This window comes from Acinonyx jubatus, chromosome B4, assembly GCF_027475565.1.
Source record: "Acinonyx jubatus isolate Ajub_Pintada_27869175 chromosome B4, VMU_Ajub_asm_v1.0, whole genome shotgun sequence".
Classification (NCBI taxonomy): Eukaryota; Metazoa; Chordata; class Mammalia; order Carnivora; family Felidae; genus Acinonyx; species Acinonyx jubatus.
This window is the reverse complement of record NC_069387.1, coordinates 6878553-6899863: the sequence shown is the minus strand read 5'-3', so window position 1 is coordinate 6899863 and position 21311 is coordinate 6878553. Positions and strand designations below refer to the sequence as shown.

The window sequence follows — 21311 nt, the reverse complement described above, 5'->3', positions numbered from 1 at the left end:
AAGCATTAACTTTGGGGTCTCACACCAAGTCAGCCACGGAACATCTAAAACCCTATGCCTGACGACCTCCCTTTCTTAACACACACACATACACACACACGTTAATGGGGGAAATTTTCCAAAAAATGTAACTATGGATAAGAGAGGTGTTAAACTTCCGGAAATTTTAAAATCTAGGGGAAAAAAAAAAAAAAAAACACAAAATCTTTTTTTTGTTGTTGTTCTGGTTGCCTGCAAGGGGAAAATAGGAAGCAAATGTTAAAATACTTAATGTTTTTAAGACATCTTATATGATTATTTTGTTGATTTAGAAACATAAAAACTATTTTACTGTAATATTGGAAATGTGTTATTTTTACAAATCCAGACAGTTTACAGAAGAAAAAAACTGAACAAGGGAAGAAAAATTTGACCATGTCCACTATAAATTATAGTCTATCATATCTGGGTATGATGGTACTTTTATTCTTTCTTGAAATGTAAACATGTCTATCTGAGGGATAATTTTACCGGTATGAATCCACAGCCAGAAATACCCATTATCTTTAAAAAACCTACTTTAACCTGGGGCACCTTGGTGGCTCAGTCAGTTAAGCCTCTGACTTCAGCTCAGGTCATGATCTCATGGCTCCTGAGTTGAAGCCCCGCATCGGGCTCTATGCTGACAGTTCAGAGCCTGGAGCCTGCTTCAGATTCTGGGTCTCCCTCTGTCTCTGACCTTCCCCTGCTCATACTCTGTCTCTGTCTCTCTCTCTCTCTCAAACATAAACATTAAAAATTTTTTTTAAAAACCTACTTTAATCTTTATGCTGTAGTTAAAAACCATTCCTAAGGGTAACAATAACAAGCAGGAAAAGTACCATGAATAAAAAAATCAAATAAGATATCAAAACATGACTTTTTCTCAAGTAACCAGACTCAAGAGATCAATTTGAAAGGAAAAGAGAAAAAGTTGAAGAGTCACAAGACAAACGTTTCTGTTTTTATGTTCTGAGAACAATACCAGGGTAACAGATGACGCTGAGACTAAGAAACCTGGGATGTGACTGTCATTTCTGCCACTTAACAGCTGGGTTACTTTGGACAAGCTACGTCTTGACACAGCTTCCCCATCATCCTGAAGAAACTTCCCTAAAGACGGCAGTAACTTTGTCCGCGTCCTGAATTTACCTCTCAGGCCTCGTCATAGGACTTGAGGTTCACGCGATAAAAGGCGGAATGCAGGATGAGTGTAGGATTTAAAGAGGAAGCAAGACCGGTGTTAAGTTCTCGAGACCAGTAAAACCAATAACACACGAAGCGTGAGGTAGAGATACACGTTACACGGGCACCACAGGAGCGTGGCGAGGGAGGGGAGCTCGGAACCAGCCTGAGTAAAGATACGCAGGCCCACAGCTCCTTTGGGAAATAAAAGCAAGTTTGTGATCCTGGAGATGAAAGCCTGAAGCTATCGGGGGCAGGAAACCACCATGCAAACCGGACAGAAGTCTGATTTCAGAGGCCTTACCTAGGTTTTCACAAAGAGACCTGTGATTTGAACGTCATGGGGAAGTCACCAAGTGTCAGCCCTTGACAACACTTCAGACACAACCCGCTGGCTCAGCTGCTGTAGAACCAAGGAGAACGAGCAACACAGTGCACCCAGTTAATGGCCCTGGGTACACAGGATAAACCTGGCCCAGACCCCTGCCCTCCAGCCCTGCAAGGTGGCAGGGGAAAACAGCTGAGTGTTAAGGGAAGGGCCGTGGCCTACTCGAGGAGGACTCAGACGTGAGGCTGGACTTCGGGGCCAGAAGAAACTCTGCAAGCCCGTCCGCTAAGAAAATCGGCTTGACGATGGTACCTCTCCACTTAGGAGTGTCCGACCCAAGCAGAGATTTCCAGGAACCACAGAAAGAAAGGCCAGGAGCGGGCAGGAAGGGACATCTTATCCATCCACCTTCAATCCCAGTTCTTGTGTAGGACTCGACCCACAGGCGGTGCCCATAAGGACAGCACTGAACAAAGTCAGCTAAATCCTAACCCAGCTGTGCTCCCCATCCACGGCGTAATTTGAGGCGATGTAACTTAACGCACCCCTTTTTTGGGCTTTAATTTCTCCTCTGTAAAGTGGGAATGAAACTAGCATCTGCTGTTAGGGGCCGTTTCAAGAAGAAATGAGATAATGCTTACGAATACATCACGGGATATCTAAGATAAATCATCTGAAGGCTGCCTTTATTTTTCTATTTTCAAATAAACACAAATATTAGTATTTTGCCATCTGAAAAACAGTACAAATGTCCTCATTAACTTTCTTCTATTCATTAAGTGATCCAAACTGTGAGAATAAACATCTTTCTCTACATGATTAAAATTTTTTTTTAATGTTTATTTTTTTTATTTTTGAGACACAGGGAGACAGAGCACAAGTGGGGGAGGGTCAGAGAGAGAGGAAGACACAGGATCTGAAGCAGGATCCAGGCTCTGGGCTCTCAGCACAGAGCCCGATGCGGGGCTCGAACCCACGAACCGTGAGATCATGACCTGAGCCGAAGTCAGACGCATAACTGACTAAGCCACCCAGGCGCCCCCTCTACACCATTAAAGCTATTTTCACTTCGGATGCAATAAGCCATGGCTCCCCCATCGACATGACTGGTTCTCCTTGAGAAAAAGGGTTGTTCTCTGTGACCGTAAGAGGCAGGAAGCTGACAAAGTGTTTTATGCGGTGGAATAGACATACTTCTTGTTGAACAGTTTGTTGTGGAAGATAAGGCCAGTTCAGACAAAAGATAAAGGTTTAAACAAAGGAATAAAATTAGCAGGACTGGTTATGGGAAATGAAGAAACAGAATGAGGGAAGGGGTCAAAGACACATTTCGAGCTTGAGTGACTAGGTGTTAGATGTGCCACCAACAGAGAACATACAAGCGTGGGGGCACCTGGCTGGCTCAGTTGGTTGAGCGTCCCACAGGCTCAGGTGGTGATCTCACGGTTTGCGAGTTTGAGCCCCACGTCGGGCTCGCTGCTGTCAGCGCAGAGCCCGCTTCGGATCCTCTGGCCCCCCCACCCCTCCCTGCCCTTCCCCACTCGCGCTCTCAAAAATAAACATTTTTAAAAAATAGAGAGTGCACGTGTAGTAAGAGTGACATAACGTGTGCAGCCTTTGGCATAGCGATTTGAGGTGCCCATGGGAAACGTGGAAACGGCCACCTGACAGCTGGGTATAGAGTCTGAAAGGTGTAGAGTCTGAAAGGTGTAGAGTCTGAAAGGTGTAGTAGGGGGCAAGTTTGGGGAGTCATCGTACACAGCTGGTTGTCAAAACCATGAAAGTGGATTAGATCACATGTTGAAACTATATAAAGTGAGAAGAGCAATAGGTCAAGAATAACATTTTAGGAGCACCAACATCTTAGAGGTAGGGGAGCAACATTAGATGAGCCCATGAAAGGCACAGAGACTGAATTAATAATGGAGCATTAAAGATATCTTGTCTCTGAAGAAAAGTAGTTTCAAGGGGTGCCTGGGTGGCGCAGTCGGTTAAGCGTCCGACGTCAGCCAGGTCACGATCTCGCGGTCCGGGAGTTCGAGCCCCGCGTCGGGCTCTGCGGTGACGGCTCGGAGCCTGGAGCCTGTTTCCGATGCTGTGTCTCCCTCTCTCTCTGCCCCTCCCCCGTTCATGCTCTGTCTCTCTCTGTCCCAAAAATAAATAAACGTTGAAAAAAAAAAATTAAAAAAAAAAAAAAAAAGTAGTTTCAAGAAGTGCCCAACAGGTGATAAATTTCAGCAAAATAGGTTCAGTGAAGGGAATCCCGGGAAGAAAGTGGCAGGTGTGGCAATGCAGTTTTTGGATCTCCCCAGACTGTATGAACACGCAGCAGCATAACGAGGTAACGAAGTAGACCCATCAACACCAACCCCCAAGAGCCACAAAGGTCACGGAGTAGCTCTCCGTGCAGGTGGGCAAATGGTGAGAAGCACGGGGGAGACTAGCCCAAAGAGGTGGTGCTCCCTGCAGGCCCGGCCGCCTCACATGAGACGAGTGGCCCAGGAGCTGCAATGGATGTGACTGCTTCCAGGATGGGGACGGGGGGGGGGGGGGGAACAGGAGCCCATACAAGATCTGCAGAGGCTGCCGGAGGCTGGGCCCAGAGGTTTCAAATCCACCCCTTCACTGCTCCGTCCAGGACAGAGCCTGCGAGAAGAAACCTGCTAGGACCACACCACGACTGAGCAGAAAAGGAAGACTGACATCATGGAAAAGAGACGATCCAAATCAAAGCAGTTAAGAAAATCGCAAGTCTCAGAAAGCAAGCTGCCTTTTCTGAGCACTTACACCCAACACCGGAAGAGGGAGCACTGGGGACTTCCTTCCCAACATTCAGAAAAACTACATTCACACACCCCATTTCTATAAGAAAAAGGAGATTAAATCACCAAAACGACATCCCTACAGACGACGAAAGTTCACGAGAAACATCCTCAAAAACCAGATGAAAACACTTATCGTACTATTTTTAAATGGTCTAAAAGATATGAAAGAACATAAATCAAAATTAGAAAAACTAAGAAATGAGGTGACGGAATTCAAGAAAGTAGCTGTGTGGTCTGACAACGTGTATATGGTGCTATCGTAGGACTGCATGAGCAAAACAGACAGACAAACCCAAATTGGAACCTGTTTCGGTCATCATGAAGGACAGTGTTAGTGTCACCGCCATACGTGTCATCTAGGATATGGGAGAGGAATACTTTGGAATGTTCTGATTATATCCTCTTGTTTCTCCCTGGGAACCAGAGTACTAGTTATGGACAAGAGCACCTACTGACCTGACAGTAAAACACCCCATTGGCCTGAATTTGAGTTGCAAATATCTGCACGAACTCATGAGGCTCCCTGCCTGTTCTCCGTCTATCCACATACACCGATACATATATTTTTGAGTATACGTATTTACCTACTGCCTAGAAACAATGACCAGTAGTAACAAGTACTCCTAGTACCCAGATTATGGACTTGAAATACCATTTCTCCCTGGAAAATGATGGCAACTGTGGGACAAGAACATACAAGATAAGCCGAAAACACTGTGATATGCGAGGCTGCAAGGACGCTACTGAAGGCTACTAGCGTCACGTGAGAAGGATTCAGAAGCCAGAATGAAGAAGCCGCCGCTGGCCAAAGATGGGACAATCGAGCTGCAATACGGGTAAGTCTTGGAAAGGAAGAAACCTACCAGATATGTTTAAAACTGTGAGTTCATAATGATATTTAAAAAAAATAACTAATCAGTCCTCTATGGATGATAAAGGGACCACTTCATTGTCTTGAAAACTGGGTATACAAAATGAAAGAGCATTTCACCTTCAAGCATTTACCTTCCTTTCCCTGGATGAGCTGTACCACCAAGTAACTAAACAGTGAATGAGGGAAAGGCTTCCCTCATGACATTATTCTACCGAGAGAATGAAATAAAAACGAAGTGATAGAATATTGCTACCTTGCAACTCCTAAGGGATTAATGCTCGCACCGGGCATCAGGCATCAACCAACGCTGCTAACATCAAGCAAGTGAAAACGAGGCGTTATCAGCCTCCTGGCGAAGAGTGCAACAGTCCATGTATCTTGCCCAAAGTATTGAACCGGGGTCTGATTAATCCTCAGATTCTCGCTGCCAGTGTGCAAAAACACACTGAACTGCGCTATGAGCACACGATCAGCAAAATCCACTGTGGGAAATCGCTCTGGTCAAATGACCCAGATTCCTCAACAAATAAATGAAATGGTAAGAAAAAGAAAGGGATTTGGCAGGGGCAAGGGTTGGGGGACCTGAAAGATGAAAAGAGACTGAAAACGCATGTAACATTTTAGGAGGAGGGTGAAGCAATTAACCTAAAGGACCTAGGGACACACATTTCACGGATAAAACTAAAGACAAGCAGGAAGTAATGCCTGCAAGGGTAGCCCAGTGGTCACTTCTGGGGGACGGACGAGGGACTGTGACTACAGTTGGGCCCACGGGGTTGGGAGGAGCTTGTGGGGTAGCTGGCAGGGTTTCATGTCTTGAACTGGGACATGATTTTTTTTTTTTTATTTATTTTTTTTAACGTTTGTTTATTTTTGAGACAGAGAGAGACAGAGCGTGAACAGGGGAGGGGCAGAGAGAGAGGGAGGCACAGAATCTGAAACAGGCTCCAGGCTCTGAGCTGTCAGCACAGAGCCCGACGCAGGGCTCGAACTCATGGACCGTGAGATCATGACCTGAGCCGAAGTCAGACGCTTAACCGACCAAGCCACCCAGGCGCCCCGAACTGGGACATGATTTAAAAGGTATTTGCCTTACAATAATTCATGAAGCTACCTCTCCCCCCAAAAAAGAGCAGGTAGGACAAACAATTTCATTTAGGTCAGGCATTTAGGTAGTAATTGGTGATCTCAGTGAGGGCTGTTTCAAGAAAGGGATTGGAGCAGAAGTCAGACTGCAGCAGCTTGAGAAATAAATGGTAGGTGTCAGAGGCAGAATTTTGACTTAAGGAGTCACAACGTCTCGCGTGAAAAGATCTAGAAGGATTCATGCTTGTTAAACAAGATTACTCTTGGGAAACGGGAATATAAGGAAAGTGAGCAGGACCTTTTATTTTAAACTTAATACACTTGGTTGGAGTGCCTGGGTGCCTCGGTTGGTTGAGCGCCTGACTCTTGATTTTGGCTCAGGTCACGATCTCACGGTTTATGGGTTTGGGCCCCGAGTCGGGCTCTGCGCTGGAGGAGCAGAGCCTGCTTGGGATTCTTTCTCTCCCCACCACCCCCCACCTCTGTTCCACTGCTGCAAGCATGCACTCTCTCTCTCTCTCTCAAAATAAATAAATAAATAAACAAACATTTTTTAAAAAACCCTTTAATATACTTGGGCAATAGTTAATTTTTCAACACATTTGTTACTTTTGTTAATTATTTTAAACTTTTAAACGTTATTTTTTAAAAGGACTTCATACTAAAACCAGGCACCTCTGGGGAAGAAGAGACACATCAAAAGGGCTCCAAATAATTTCTGCGGAAGAGTTTCATGGATGGAGATACTCCACCTTCAGGGAGGGGCGTATAACTCCCAACTCCTTATGTGTGGGCTGCACAGGGCAACTTCTTGCCAAAGAGGGCAGCATGGAAAGGGGGGAGAGAGTAACTTCAAGGGGAGAAACTGCACAGACACTACCTCAGCCAGGTGATCAAGGTCCACGCTGACACTGATAAATCATGTCCACAGTGATACAGTGTAATGACAATGGAGTCTTCCTCTCCAAAACTAGTAACCCAGTCTGATCATGAGAAACACCTCGAATTCCAACAAAGGGGCATCCTATAATATATCTGACTGGTACTCCTCGAAGCGGTCAGGGTCATCGAAAACAGGGAAAGTCTAAGAAAGTCACAGCCAACAAGAGCCAACAAGACATGACAATAAAATAATGGGCATCCCGGATGGGGGCCCTGGCACATAAAAAGGACGTTAGGTAAAAACTAAAGATAATGGATTTTAGTTAAGAATAATGTATCAATACTGGCTCATTGATTATAACAAACGTAGCACACTAACGTAAGAATAATAACAGGGGAGGGGCGCCTGGGTGGTCGCTTAAGTGTCCGACTCTCGATTTTGGCTCAGGTCATGATCTCACAGTTCACGGGATCAAGCCCTGCACTGGGCTCTGTGCTGACAGCGTGGAGCCTGCTTGGGACTCTCTCTCCCTCTCTCTCTCCCTCCCCCGCCCCCACTCACGTGTGCACACACATGCACACACACCCCCCAGTCAAAATAAATAAATAAATAAACATTAAAAAATAACAGGGGAAACTGGGTACAGGATATAAGGGAACTCTGTCCATATCTTCTCAACTTTTAGGTAAATGTAAGACTATTCTAAAGAATAAAGTCGGGGTGCCTGGGTGGCTCAGTTGGTTAAGCGTCCGACTTCGGCTCAGGTCATGATCTCACGGTCCGTGAGTTTGAGCCCCGCGTCGGGCTCTGTGCTGACAGCTCAGAGCCTGGAGCCTGCTTCAGATTCCGTGTCTCCCTCTCTCTCTGACCCTCCCCTGTTCATGCTCTGTCTCTCTCTGTCTCAAAAATAAATAAAAAACATTAAAAAAAATTAAAAAAAAAAGAATAAAGTCAACTTAGAAATTTTTAAAAATAGAAACCCTAAAAGCGGCAACGGTATAGTATCTTTACCAAGTTTAAGTTCAGATGGATACGTTTCTTGCCATAAGCAAAGCCCAGTAAATGGTTTCCATTTCTCCTGTCCTCACACAGGTATGCTGAATCCATCAACAGACCACCTACAAGACTCTCACAGACCAGCTGATCTAGTCACTGCACTCAGAACCCAACAACGACTCTGGCAGAAGATGCTATTTTCAGACGCTGCTCAGCACAACGGAACAGGGAGCAAAAAGTACGTTACTCATGTGAATCTGCAAATGTGTATGGCAAGCGGAGGAGAGAATGTTCTTGGATAAAACACAGGTACCGGCCATCAGAACTGTAACAGTCCAAGCACAGTGTGCATTTAAAAAACATTTTCAAAGCAGTCTCATTTCTAAACATCAAACTGGATACAGCAGGCAAAAACTCCTTCCGTATCATCTCCTCCTGCATCATCTCCATGCCACGGTCCACTCGCTCCTCAGCCAGGCATCCACCCCGGCCCAGCTCTCAGGTGTGCATTCCCTCGGCCCCTAAGCCCATGGTGAACACCATTCTAGATTTATCCTGATTGCAGACTTACTTCACAAATGTGGATCGGATTTCACCTGCAAACTGCTTAAGAGTCAGGAAGGTGAAACGGGAAGAGAGCTCACGCTGCTGCGTCTGTGTCTCACGTCCGATTCTATACAAATGACTCACAGAACCTGTCACTTAATCCTCACAAGCGTCCACGAGGTAGATATTCCTAAGCCTATTTTACAGATGATGAACGGAAAGTTCCGAAAGGCACGGCGACCTGGTAAAACGATAAACTCAATGAGCAGCTGGGTGGCTCCCCGGGGCCCACGATGTCTGTACCAGCACCTGTCCCTACCCCTCACCAGAGCACCCCTGCCGCAGCAGGCAGACAAGATGCTCCAATGCTTCTCCGCCATGAGCCAAGTCGAAGGGTCAGTAAGTGGGTCGTCTCCTGACAGTACTTTGCTAATGATATTTTACGACCAAAGTCTGGCCCTGTCTGTGGCTCTCAAGGAAAACAAACAACCTGGTGAACAAGCATTATCATCCCAGGTGTGGTAATAACGATCCCACCCTCTGCACCTCGAACCAGAATACTAGGGGCTTTCTAACAGGCTGTACCCGTGGGGAAAAGAAAGATTTCAGATTGTAAATGATTTATTAAATTGACTTGGGAGGCTATATTAAAAAATGGTAACTCTAGGACTGCATTTTATATCCCTTCCCTGAACAGGAGGAAAAGGTTTGATAAGCATCTTATTGTCCTGCCTGTCACTTATTGCAACCTTACCAACCACATGCATACCTTATGAATCAGCAGTATTTCTGCTCCTTGGAGAATGTGTAATTGTTGTTAGCTGAAAAGGGAGTGTTCAAGGCTTATGCTATTTCTTCTTAAAATGTTTATAATTTCTTTTGCCTAAAACTTCAAATGAAGTAAGATTCTCTTCTTGCTTCAAATGATCCAGAAGAGAAACTCAAAAATTTACTGCAGTAATTTCAGATCGAAGTCAGTATCTAAAATCCCTAACCACGAATTTCCTTGTGTATCCTTTGCATGCTATGAAAATAAAACAAGTGGGACTAAGTACTTAAGAGTTGACTGTTATCAAAGTTCTGAGCTTAATTTTCAGTAGTGAGCTTGATAGGACTTATTACATTATTAAAAATGACTCAGTAACTCTCTAAGTGAATAAATGCAGGTTCTGCACGGACCAACGAAGAGCCTGAATCATGGATTAAGATAAATCAAACGTCCATCTGAGTCCACATTCCGTAAAAGGCCAGAAGAAACGTTAAGCGATTTATTAAATAGGAGGTATAAGACGAGACAGAAAGATACGTAAACCACAAAATGGATTTAGAAAGCTCCAAAAGGCACAGAGAAAATGGACGAGAATGTTTTAAGCAGAGAAGATAGTAGCTCCTGTTCAGAAACAGGCCAGCTGAGAGTGCACGAAGTCCTGGCTGGCCAACCTTACCACGGATCCCCTGGTATGAAATCCATGATCACCCATCGTCCAGACAATCGCTAAGTACCAGTTACTTAGGCCAGCGCCGCTCCGTTAGTCTCCTCCTGTGTGACACGTTAACTTCTCTCCCAGCGCTGGATTACTGTTCATGTTTTCTGAGCACAATTCCAAAGTTTGTACTTCGTGTACTACTTCTAAGTGGCCTTTCCGCTAAAAATTTCGGAGCCACTCAAAGATGACTCTTAAAGCACAAGAGGGCACATCATGGACTAACAGCGCTGCTTTCATGAAGATGTCTAGGATGCTTAATCAATCACACTGAGTGACAACAGCAAAGAAGGAAATTCCAGGCCTCCTTGATATTTCACATCTGGAAGTGAAAATGGAACCCTCTGCAATCCAGCTACTAACCGGGCCTCTGCCCAAGAAACCCTCTTTTGATAATGTTGATACTGAAATGCATTTGTTATATTTTTAAAATAAACAAATACATGCTCAGAGAAGTTGTAACAAATACAGGCTTCTAAGATCAAAGACGCTGCCATAGGGAATGAGGGGTTTACAAGGACAGACTTTCCACGGGGGTTATAAAGAGTAAGATTCAAATACAAATAAATTCAAAGGTGAGGAGGAGACAGAATCTTAAACAGTTACTGAGGGAAGTTGGGATGACTGAGATGCATGTGTAGATTTCTAAGTTCAAGATTTAACTCAGTTCGAGAACATTTATGGAAGGCACGCTTTGTGTGATACTGATTCCGGTGAAACTGATTCCTGCTTTCAGTGGGTATTAAATCCCCAAGACCATGTGGTGGAGACGTGCTAAGCTGACAAGCAAAGTCAACTTCCCAAGCAACTCTTATCAGAAAACTATGACACCTCCCAGGGCGCCTGGCTGGCTCAGTCGGTTAAGTGTCTAATTCTTGATTTTGGCTCAGGTCACGAGCTCATGGTTTGTGGGTTCGAGCCCGGGGAGGGGCTCTGTGGACAGAGCTGTCCGCTGTCTGAGGACAGCGAGGAGCCTGCTTGGGATTCTCTCTCTTCCCCTCTCTCTCTCCCCCTCCCCTGCTCGTGCTCTTTCTCTCCCTCTGGAAATAAACAAAAACTCTGAAAGAAAGAGAGAAAGAGAGACAGAAAGAAAAGGAGAAAGAAAAAAAAGTATGATACCTCCCTATCCAAATTTTCACACGGCCGCAGCTAGTAGCAAGCACAGATACGGTGCTTCATTCTCAACACATTTAACTACGGCGCCCGCGCTCATCAGCAGGGCCGCCGCACCCAAGATCCAGAGTATGTGATGATGACATACTAGCCCACGATAAATCTCTACAGTGGAGGGCCAGTTTTTGCCCAGTTCTTCAAATGAGGCAACACTGACACACAGACTGTCAAACAGTTTAAAGCTAGCCCTGAAACAAATGGGGAACACTCCAGAATGCCATTGACGTGGAATAGGAGATTATGAGAAGTGAACTGTAAGAAAGTGGAACCTTAGGGCATTGCTGGTGGCAGGTAAAATGGTATAAATGTAAAGGTAAAAAGGGAATGAACTGCAACTTTTCCATTTTTACAAGAAAAAGTACTGCGTATCGATCGACCTGCACGAGACCATGAACTACTTACGTATCTCTTCAGAACCTCAGTGAGCCTACACGATCAACATGTAAAACCACGCAGGGGAAAAGGGGTTCTGCGATGATCAACTAGTCTGCCTCATTAGCTGTTACACTTTTTAATCAAAAATTTCATGCGGCCAAACAACACACACCTCTACTCATCGTTTAAAAATGGAGCTAACGCTGCGTAACACTAGTGAATATTCACTCACTCACTGTTCCCGGTATCATCCAACTCACATTTACGAAAATGAGGCGAGGAAAAGAACCGCCTCAATTTTCCCTTATGTTGCAGAGGTTTTCTGACTTATTTAATACCCCATTCCCATACAATGCATCTACTGAGAAGCTTCTCTCTGTGATCACATTCTGTTCTTCCCTACTTAAAATTTACGGAGGAAATAAACGCCTCATTAGACATAACCTTGCCTGTGCCATGGCTCTCCCTCATACCGCCAGTGCAAGTGTCTGTTGGCTTAAATGTCAGACCAATTTGTAAATAACCTTAAAATATTTTGATTACATTTCTAGAATTTATACGCTGGCATAGCATTTTATGGAATTCAGTCAGGAAAACTAAGAAGACTAAAAACCCATCAAGATAGTTAACAAATGCAGGAGTAAGAAACAAACAAGAAATCACAAACCTTCTTGTGAAGACACAATGGGTGGCATGTAATCAGGAATGTATTCTTTTCTTTCCTCTGCATCTTTACTTCCGGGTTGAGGAAATTGAAGTACATTGTTCTTACTGACAGGAAATGAAGGAATTTGATGTGGGAAAGTGACAGGTTCAATATTGTGAATATAGTCTTCTAGTTCATGAAGACTAACCCCCATAAGCTGGAAAGCTTCGCTGACATCATCCAAAATTGGGTCTGTTCGGCCATCTGGAACAAAGTCAAAAGCCATGCAAATTATTTCAAGAAAATTCCACGAGTATTGTTTTTTAAATATCAAGAAAAAGTATTACGTTCATATGTATCTCAGAGTCAAACACAGTACATATGTTTAAGAGTTTTTGGAAAGAATTTAATAGATTTTAAAGAAAACCTCATACTGTTTACAGATTGGAAAGGTGATTCCTAAAGTCAGCTTGAAATCTGATCTGACCGCCAGATAATTCATTCTAACAGTCAGCTAGCACAGAATACATCATCGGAAGCAGTTGACGGGGGAACAGTGGCTGACAAAATGCAAATGCTCAGTAAATGTTACTATTACTATTTTTTCATCGAACAACTAGCACCCCGGGCCAAATAGATGTCTACTACGCTTTCACCACTGTTCACTGATGCCTCTCTGGAACCCAGCACAGTGGCCGGCATATAGTTGGCGCACAGTAGGTATTTGTGGGATGAACTACCCTGGCTCCTCCCCTCCCATCCCAGGGGTCACTGTCTCCGGTTTCAGCGACCCGCAGTCCCAGCGGTCCGGAAGCAGATGCTCGTCCTCCTGACTTATCATCAGAAGGTCAGGAATAGGCCCACCCCTACTACAATACCTACGTCGTTCGCCTCACTGCGCCGCGTCACGGACGGATTTTATCAGCTCACATCACAAGAAGGGTGAGCACAGTACATTCAGATACTTTGAGGGACAGAAAAAGATCACTCACATAACGCTTGGTGCAATATACTGTTATAACTGTTCTAATTATTATTGGTTATTGTTGTTATTCTTTTAATGTGTCTAATTCATAAATTAAACTTCATCACAGATATGTAGGTACAGGAAAAAAAAAACCCCGACATAGTATATACATAGGGTTCCGTACCATTCATGGTTTTAGGCATTCGTGGTTTTAGGGGGTCTTGGGATGTATCCCCTGTGGAGGAGGGGAGACCACTGTTTGCCACTGAGTCAAGTTTTTAAATCCAAGAGAATTTACAGAAAACACTTATATCATAAAGATAATTTATATATACAATTTAAATGTCACTAGAAGACAAGATACAAAGTTCAGGTGAGGTTCACTTTACAAAAGTGGTCTGTTTATTTATTTACTGATTGATTGATTGATTGATTGATTTTTACTGAAATCTATGATCACTTCAAACTCAGTATGTCTGAACTTAAATCATGCTGTAAAATGAAAGTAACCCAAAGTTCATAAAAATTTAGACACATGCTTGCTCGCGCCTACGAAAAAAGTTCTGGAAGGATATGCGTCCAACCATTAACAGTTGAAGGGGCTGAGCGCCGGGGCACAGGGGGAAGCGGGAGACTTTCCCTTCTGACCTCAAACACTTCTGTAGTCTCTGAATTCCGCTACAGGTAGGGGTTAGTTACTCCCATGATGCAGAAAGCAGAAGGGATAAATAAAATCAATATTCATTCTTCCTCTTGACGACATGGTTAAGATGAGCTAAGAGAATAGTCCTTCTATTCCTATGAAAAGCTTTCTTCTCCTCAGTCCAGAAAAAAATGAACATCTTGAATTTGTCCATATGCTTCGCAATTTCAACCCAGGGCCTTTCGGTTCTCCCCCCCCCCCCCCAACCCATTTTGGGCCACGGATTTCAGAACTTTTTCTGTATCTCTATTCCTACCATCGCTCTCATTCAGCTTCCAGTTCTCGTCACTGGAGTCTCTCTTGCACCTTGCACTCAGTGAGAGCGCCATCTTCTTAAAAGACCGTTCTTACCACACTGTTTCCGTCCTCGGAAGCATGCAGTGCTTCCCACCAACGTCTTCATTCCCTCACCGTCCCTCCCAAAGCGGATTTCACTCCACTGTCCATTTTCCTGTAACACCTTCCTAGTGAACCGGCGACACGTGTCAGGCTGGCCACCTCCCTGGCCCCCCCATCACACTCCATCCGACCTGGATGTCCCAGGTTATGCTCTTCTCTGGCCTGGGGTCCGCTCCACTCCAAATCTCAGCCTTCCCGGAAGTAATCCTGCCCCAGCCCACGGCCCACGCCCACCTCTCCTTCACCTCAGTCCCTTTGCATTCACTGCCCATACCAGGCAATTGGTGAGTGACAAGTGCTAGTCCCGAAGGGTCATTCTGAAATATTCAGCACCTACTTTCAGTGCACACGCACATACTTAATCCATAACACAATGCACAGAGAAACATCTGCCCTGCGTGCTTTCAGAAATCATTACCTTAGGGAAATTTTAAAATGCATTATTCGTTGAATTAATGGCAACTTCCGATACTTGCTGTAACTTGAGAGTCATTTTTTAAAAAGGAGCGAACGCTACCAGTTTGTTTTGTTCACAGTCTGCACCCCTGTCCCCACCTTGTGGGCAGGGGCTGTGCCTTAGGACATCCAGGTCTGTAACGCAGCGCTCAGTTCTTAGTGGTCCTCAGTCAGTGTTGTCAAAAAGACAAAGAGGAGTTAAAGGATTTAAAGAATACAAGACTCCATAGTGGTAACCAGAGGACAAAATTTGAGTTTAAAACTAGCACAGTGTAGGAAAAAGAACCTAACAAAAAGTCTGTAACTAATAAATATACCAGGGATCAGCATTGCTAATAAGCCACAAAACCATGATGGAGGATAATGAACCTGATAGTCACATTCTCACTAAAAGCAAGGAAACTGACTACACAAACCGGGTAATTAGAAAAGGGGTTGACATTAACACAGGACAACGATCACTTGGTGACCGTGGAATACCTGGTTACTTACAATGCCAGCGCATGTCCTGGTTCTGTGTAGAAGGCAGGAAAGGCAGCTATGTATTCAGGGGATATTTTCATTACCCCAAAATACAGAACATCTGCCCTTATTTAGGGAACTTGGTAGCCAAAACTTAAGCTGGACTCCGCGTGACCGCAACAGTAGTCTCGCGGACCATGGAGAAGGGAGGGAGGGAAAAGACGCGAAAGCCAGGAGAGTATTGTGCTGGCGGTGTATTGTCAAGACATGGCTGAAAGAGAGTTATTACTTCGCGGTTCCAAATTTAGATGAGAGGGATCAGTGAAATCAGACATTCCCAAAATACATTACTTTGGAACTCAAAAAGTCAGGTGATTAAATAGCTATTATGGTAGTAGGTTATCAGTTCATTCACTTATTTCCTGGGTGCCTAGTAAATTATGGCACCATACTAGGTTCGAGAACACAGATGCAATAAATTTGTCGCCTGGGGAGAGGAAAGGAAAGGGTGAGAGAGAGAGAGAGACACAGAGAGAGACATGGATGATTACAAAGCAAGATGTTAACACACCGGGGTATGCACAGAATTATGGGAGCAGATGACATGAGTTTCTTAAATCGTGAGTGAGTCTCAAAACACAAGTAGTACTACTGGGGGGCCAGAGGCGGGGCGTGAAGGACACTCTAGGAAGCCGCACGCGTCTATATAGGAACGGATAGCTTAAAACGGTTTTGGATGAGGCCGGTGGCTCAGCACGGTTGAGATTAGGATAGCAGCAGATAAGAAAAAGCTGGCTCACAGAGAAAACCACGTGCTGCTGAAGAGTTTTATTAGATTTTCAGCCTGTAACCGATGGAGTACCAATTAAACTATTTTTAAGCATGACACGCTAGGGGCGCCTGGGTGGCTCAGTCGGTTAAGCGGCCGACTTCGGCTCAAGTCATGATCTCGCAGTCCGTGAGTTCAAGCCCTGCGTCGGGCTCTGTGCTGATGGCTTGGAGCCTGGAGCCTGTTTCGGATTCTGTGTCTCCCTCTTTCTGTCCCTCCCCTGCTCATGCTCTGTCTCTCCCTGTCTCAAAAATAAATAAAACGTTAAAAAAAAATTAAAAAAAAAAAAAAAGAATGGCACGTGCAGATGTGTGTTGGGGACGGCTTGTTGCGGTCGTACGGTGGAAGCTGGAATGGAATCCGGGGCCTAAGAAGCAAAGCGTGTCTGCGGGTCTCAATCCTCCAGTCTCAGAAGGAACCTCCTTGAGAAAGCACAACATCCCAGGGAACGCGTCACTCATTTCTCCAGCTTAGCACTTTGGGTAATGACCTGAAATTGAAGTGACTGGTACTTGCCCCTACACACACACTTCACTTCACATCAGTGAGATGTGGTTTCTGTTAAATACTCCGAATTATTAAACGCCATCAGCTATAAATACTGCCAGACACTCACTTAAAAAAAATAAACACTGCAGCCCAGACTATCTGGGGACCCTTGTAAATCGCCTGCGTTCCCTCTACCCCACTTGGATAACCACTGACATAAAAACATAAAGGAGGAAATCGATGAGTAACGGAGAAGTAAGTGAACGTTAATCTAAGTGAAACTGACAAAGGTGGCCTTGGGAAAGCGAGCGCAGAGATGCTCTCTACGAAACGGGCAGATGCAGAAAGGAGAGGCAGTGTCCCCAACGGAGCAGAGCTGTCAACGAGTATGTGTTGTTATGAGCTGAAGAATGGCTAGCCTTGTAAGAAACGGCCGGTAGACGGAGCGCCTGTGACAACTAGTTGTAGTAGTTTGCGGGCAAGGGAGGAGAAGGACCAAAGTAAAGGAGGCTGCGAGGCATTCTGGAGGTGGTTTTACACGCAGCAAAAACGAGACGGTGAGGAAAAGACCGATGCTTGTTTCCGATCAGAGAGGAGGTGAGGGAGGGTGTGGAGCTGAGAGCGGGGACAGGGGTCCCGGGCTGGAGGCGGGAAGTTAGTGGATGAGGGAGAGGCACCACAGCGATGACTGGAGTTTCCAGGGGCAGCGGAACCCGAGGGGCGTCAGAGGCCCGAGAAAACACCCGATCTCGGGGTAGGGGGACAAGGACGAACATCTCGGAGACGCTGAGACAGAGAAGGGAAGACCGGAGGTGTCACTCGTGACTGGCCAGAGGCAGCCCTCCCGCACCCAGCCCGGTACTCACACAGCTCAGAGTACCGATGGCAGCCCCGTCCCAACTGCTGCAGATAGCGCTGCAGCACGTCCGTGAGGAGGTGGCAGGCGCTGAGTTGCACCGAGTCCCAGCCCAGCGCCTGGCAGATCTGCGCCACCGAGACCCTCAACAACGACCTGGAGTAACTCTCGCACATCCCGCTCCGTGGACTCCACCGCAGCCCTTGCTGCCACTCTCTCCACCCCCACCGCCTAACCTTAGCAGAGCCCTCGATTCATCCTCTAGGGCCCCCGCGGCGGGGAAATCGTCCCCCCGACCCCTGGCGACCACCTCAAAGCGCCAGCAGCACGGAGCGCGCCAGCCTGAGAGCCGCCATTTTGGACTCGCTCCGCCTCCCGCTGGACGGTCGCCGGGGCGAGGCAGCACTAGTCGAATGCTGAGCGCGCCAATGAGGAAGCTCCGCCCTGTTGGAGCAGAGCGATGGTGTCGGGAGCGACTGTCGGGCCTGGGAGGATGCAGGAAACGGCTCGGGCTGAGCGCAGGTGGAGGAGGCGCCCGAGGAGGCAGGTGCTTGGGGCCTTCCCGGGTGGGCTCGCTTGGAGGGGAAGGGAGAGGGGACAGTCAGTGGTTTCGGGGCGAAAGAGGTACTCAGGAGAGGAAATTGAAATCCGAGTGTTAGAGAGAAGTGGGAACCCGAGAGGTTGTGAGTGCAGCAGGGGCGGGATTTGGAGCGTGGGAACTGAAGTGCTCCCCGAAATGCAGATCTGATCCGATCTGATCTTGCCTATGCTGCCGCTTACCACTGTACAGGCTAAATGAAGTCCCTGCTGCTCAGAGATTAGAGTCAGGCGAGCGAGACTCTAGCGTCGGTGCAAAATTTAGGAGAGCACCAGAAAACTGAAGATCAGTCATATTTTAATATAGTATTTTTTAAAAAGCCAAACGACTGCCCCCCCCCCCGAATTCCTGCATCACTCGCCTCATTCTCATCCCACCCCTGGGTCCAGTACAACTCAATTGCCTACACAGTCTGAACAAGTACCTTAAATCGATGAAGCAGAGATTGGGGGAGAGACTGGGGGAATTGTTGCCTACCCCAGACCCTTCTCTCAGCCCCAGCCAAGTGTTTGCCCTATCTCTTCAAATTGCCACAAATCGAGACTTTGTGATAAATATCTCGAGTTGTGAATGTTAGGTATACGTGTCTAAAGTTTTAATTTGCAAGCCAAACGAATCCCACAGCGAAGCCAGATTCAGCCTGTGGGTAGCCAATTGTAATGGCTGATCCAGTGGCCTGTTAAATATGCCCTTTTGTGCTCCCCACCCACTTCTAGCTTCTGGAGTGTTCCTTCCTCCCTTCCCCTCATCTCCTCTGTATTTCTCTGTGAGTTTCTTTATTCTTATACCTGGCACAGTGGATTTAGTATTTGAGTTTATGCACCTTTCCCAGTAAATTGTGTTTCTGAGTGGTTCTACATTCTCCCTACAGGAAATATTCCAGAACTTTGAACATAATGGATACTCGATTTTTAAAAGTCTTGAAAACACAGTCGAGCCAAAAATGTGGTGCTTCAGCCAAATGACAGTTCTGCAGAGAACTGCTCGGTGGCAGGGTGCCTGTCATACCTTTTCACCGACACTTGCGTCTTCAAGATTATCAGGGACCTTTTGGATACTAACTCTATGGGACACTTTGAAGTCCCATACTTGGCTTGACGGCCTTACTTGACCATTTTGTAGCCATTTGATAGTGTTGGACACTACTTTAATTTTGAAACTCTCTTCTACCTTGGATTTCACAACACCTTGCTCTCTTGCCGACCCTCCAGAAGTATTGAAATTCTGGATACTCCTCTACATCTCTATGTTAGACTCCTCTTCATTTGCCTCTGTGTGTGTGTGTGTGTGTGTGTGTGCGTTCAACTCCTTAATCTTTTATTTCAGAAAATTTCAAACTACAGAAAAGTCTAAGCACAGATATATACTTCACCTAGAGTCATCAGTTGTTAATGTTTTGTTACATTCACTATATACAGGTACACATATACTTTTCTTTTTTCAGAACAGTTTGAAAATAAGTTGCAAACATCATCACACTCAATCCAGAAACACTTCAGCTTTTATCTCTGCAAAGCAAGGACATTCCCCTACATACCCATATGTCACAGGTTCAGTGCTTCAGGAAGTCATTTCTGAGTGGAGGTCAGCTGGCAGGTTTATTAAGGAGTGCTCCTGGGATCATCCCCTGTGCAAGGGGAGGGGATTGCAATCACGTTCAGGGCCAATCCCAGGGGAATTCTAACGCTGGGTTGGTGTTTCAGATCTGTCATGAGTTGGCACAAGGGGGCTGGGTCTTCACGTTCCCATGTTGATAAGTTATTGTATGAGGGCTGCCCGGGAAAGGGTGTGTGGTCTTGGGCAAACGTGTTCTCTGCACCTGAGGCAATTCAGGGAAAGCTCAAGTCCTTCATTCCTGCGGGGATCTGAGCAGCACATAAGATTCAGTCCTGTCTTGTCCTATATGTTCGGGCTACCATAACAAAATACTACATGGTGGGTAACTTACAAACAACGAAAATTGATTTCTCACAGTTCTAGAGGCTGCAAGTCTGAGCTCAGGGTGCAGGCACGGTTTTCTTCTGGGTGGCAGACTTGTGGGATCCTTCCAAGGTGGCCGGGGCAGGGGAGCTCTGTGGATCTCGTTTATAATTGCACTAATCCCATTCCGGAGGGCTTCACCGTCATGACCTCATCACCTCCTAAACGCCCCACCTTCTGACACCATAATGAGCGTAACGATATCCAGTGTGTGAGTCTGGGGGCAGCACAAACATTCAGGCCGTAGCCACTTTGTGCTGGGAGATCCACTTCTTGGTGTAAGCGTGAGGAAGTCCCCCAGGGTACCAGAAGGCCTCTTTTCCTAGGAAAAACGTAAAAGAGGAAGGACGGAAGGCAAGTCACAGCCCCTACTGCCACAGCAGTGCCCCGTGGTACTTACCGATGTCCTCCTCTACTGTCTGTTCTCCATTCTCATGCCTTCAGCTGACGCCACTCCTGGACTTGGCTTTCCTAGCGGCATGACCCAGACCGTCATCTGCAAGAGGTCTGAGCCCCGTGTTTCCACGCTCTTTTCAGACAGTGCCTGCTTAACCTGTCCGTGGCCCATGGACACTGGGCAAGAAAGAGTACCAAGAGGCACCCAACCAGACCACTTGGGTGCCAAACATTCCTCCTTGCTGCCCACCGTGTGCCTGTAGCGTAGCCTCCTGATGACCAGGGTCAGTTACTCTTACCTGCACGACTTCTCTCTCTGCGTGCCGGCCCCTCCGTCGCTCAAGTGCCCGGCTGGCAACTGTAGCTAATATTTCGGTGGGACTCCTGCTGTGTCCCATGGTGAGGGCATGCCCCCTTTTACAAATTAGAACTATCAACCTGGAGCAGCCAGAGTTGCAGGGACAAGAACAGTTTCCCAGGTGGGTCACTGAAAGAGTTTTATTTGTAGGGGCCAAACTGTCAAAATGATGCATGGAGTTAACAATGGAGATCACTGGCCCTGCATTCGTTCGGGGCCTTAAGGATGCCACTGATTTCTGCCTTCCCCTTCCCCCGGAGCTGCAGGGCCAATCTGAAAAGCTTGTTTCAGCCTTCCCGCTACCACAGTTGTGACGCCACAGGCCAAGGAACCGGTGTGGAGGTTGTGCCCACCTCCCTTGACGTCTAATCTAACTACACATTGAAGAATCAGGGAACT

At 46.2% G+C, this 21311-nt stretch overlaps 1 protein-coding gene across 1 annotated transcript in view; it reads right to left on the bottom strand.

The window, feature by feature from the left end:
- Positions 1–17968, bottom strand: part of TAF3 (TATA-box binding protein associated factor 3) — a 179882-nt gene extending 161914 nt beyond the window's left edge. Inside the window, exons 1-2 of the mRNA XM_027073377.2 lie at positions 17591–17968; positions 12441–12683 (exon numbers count right to left, since the gene is read on the bottom strand). Of these exons, the coding sequence (XP_026929178.1) occupies positions 12441–12683; positions 17591–17756 (409 nt within the window). The 5' untranslated portion in view covers positions 17757–17968. The remainder of the gene's footprint in view (positions 1–12440; positions 12684–17590) is intronic.
- Positions 17969–21311: the final 3343 nt, after the last annotated feature.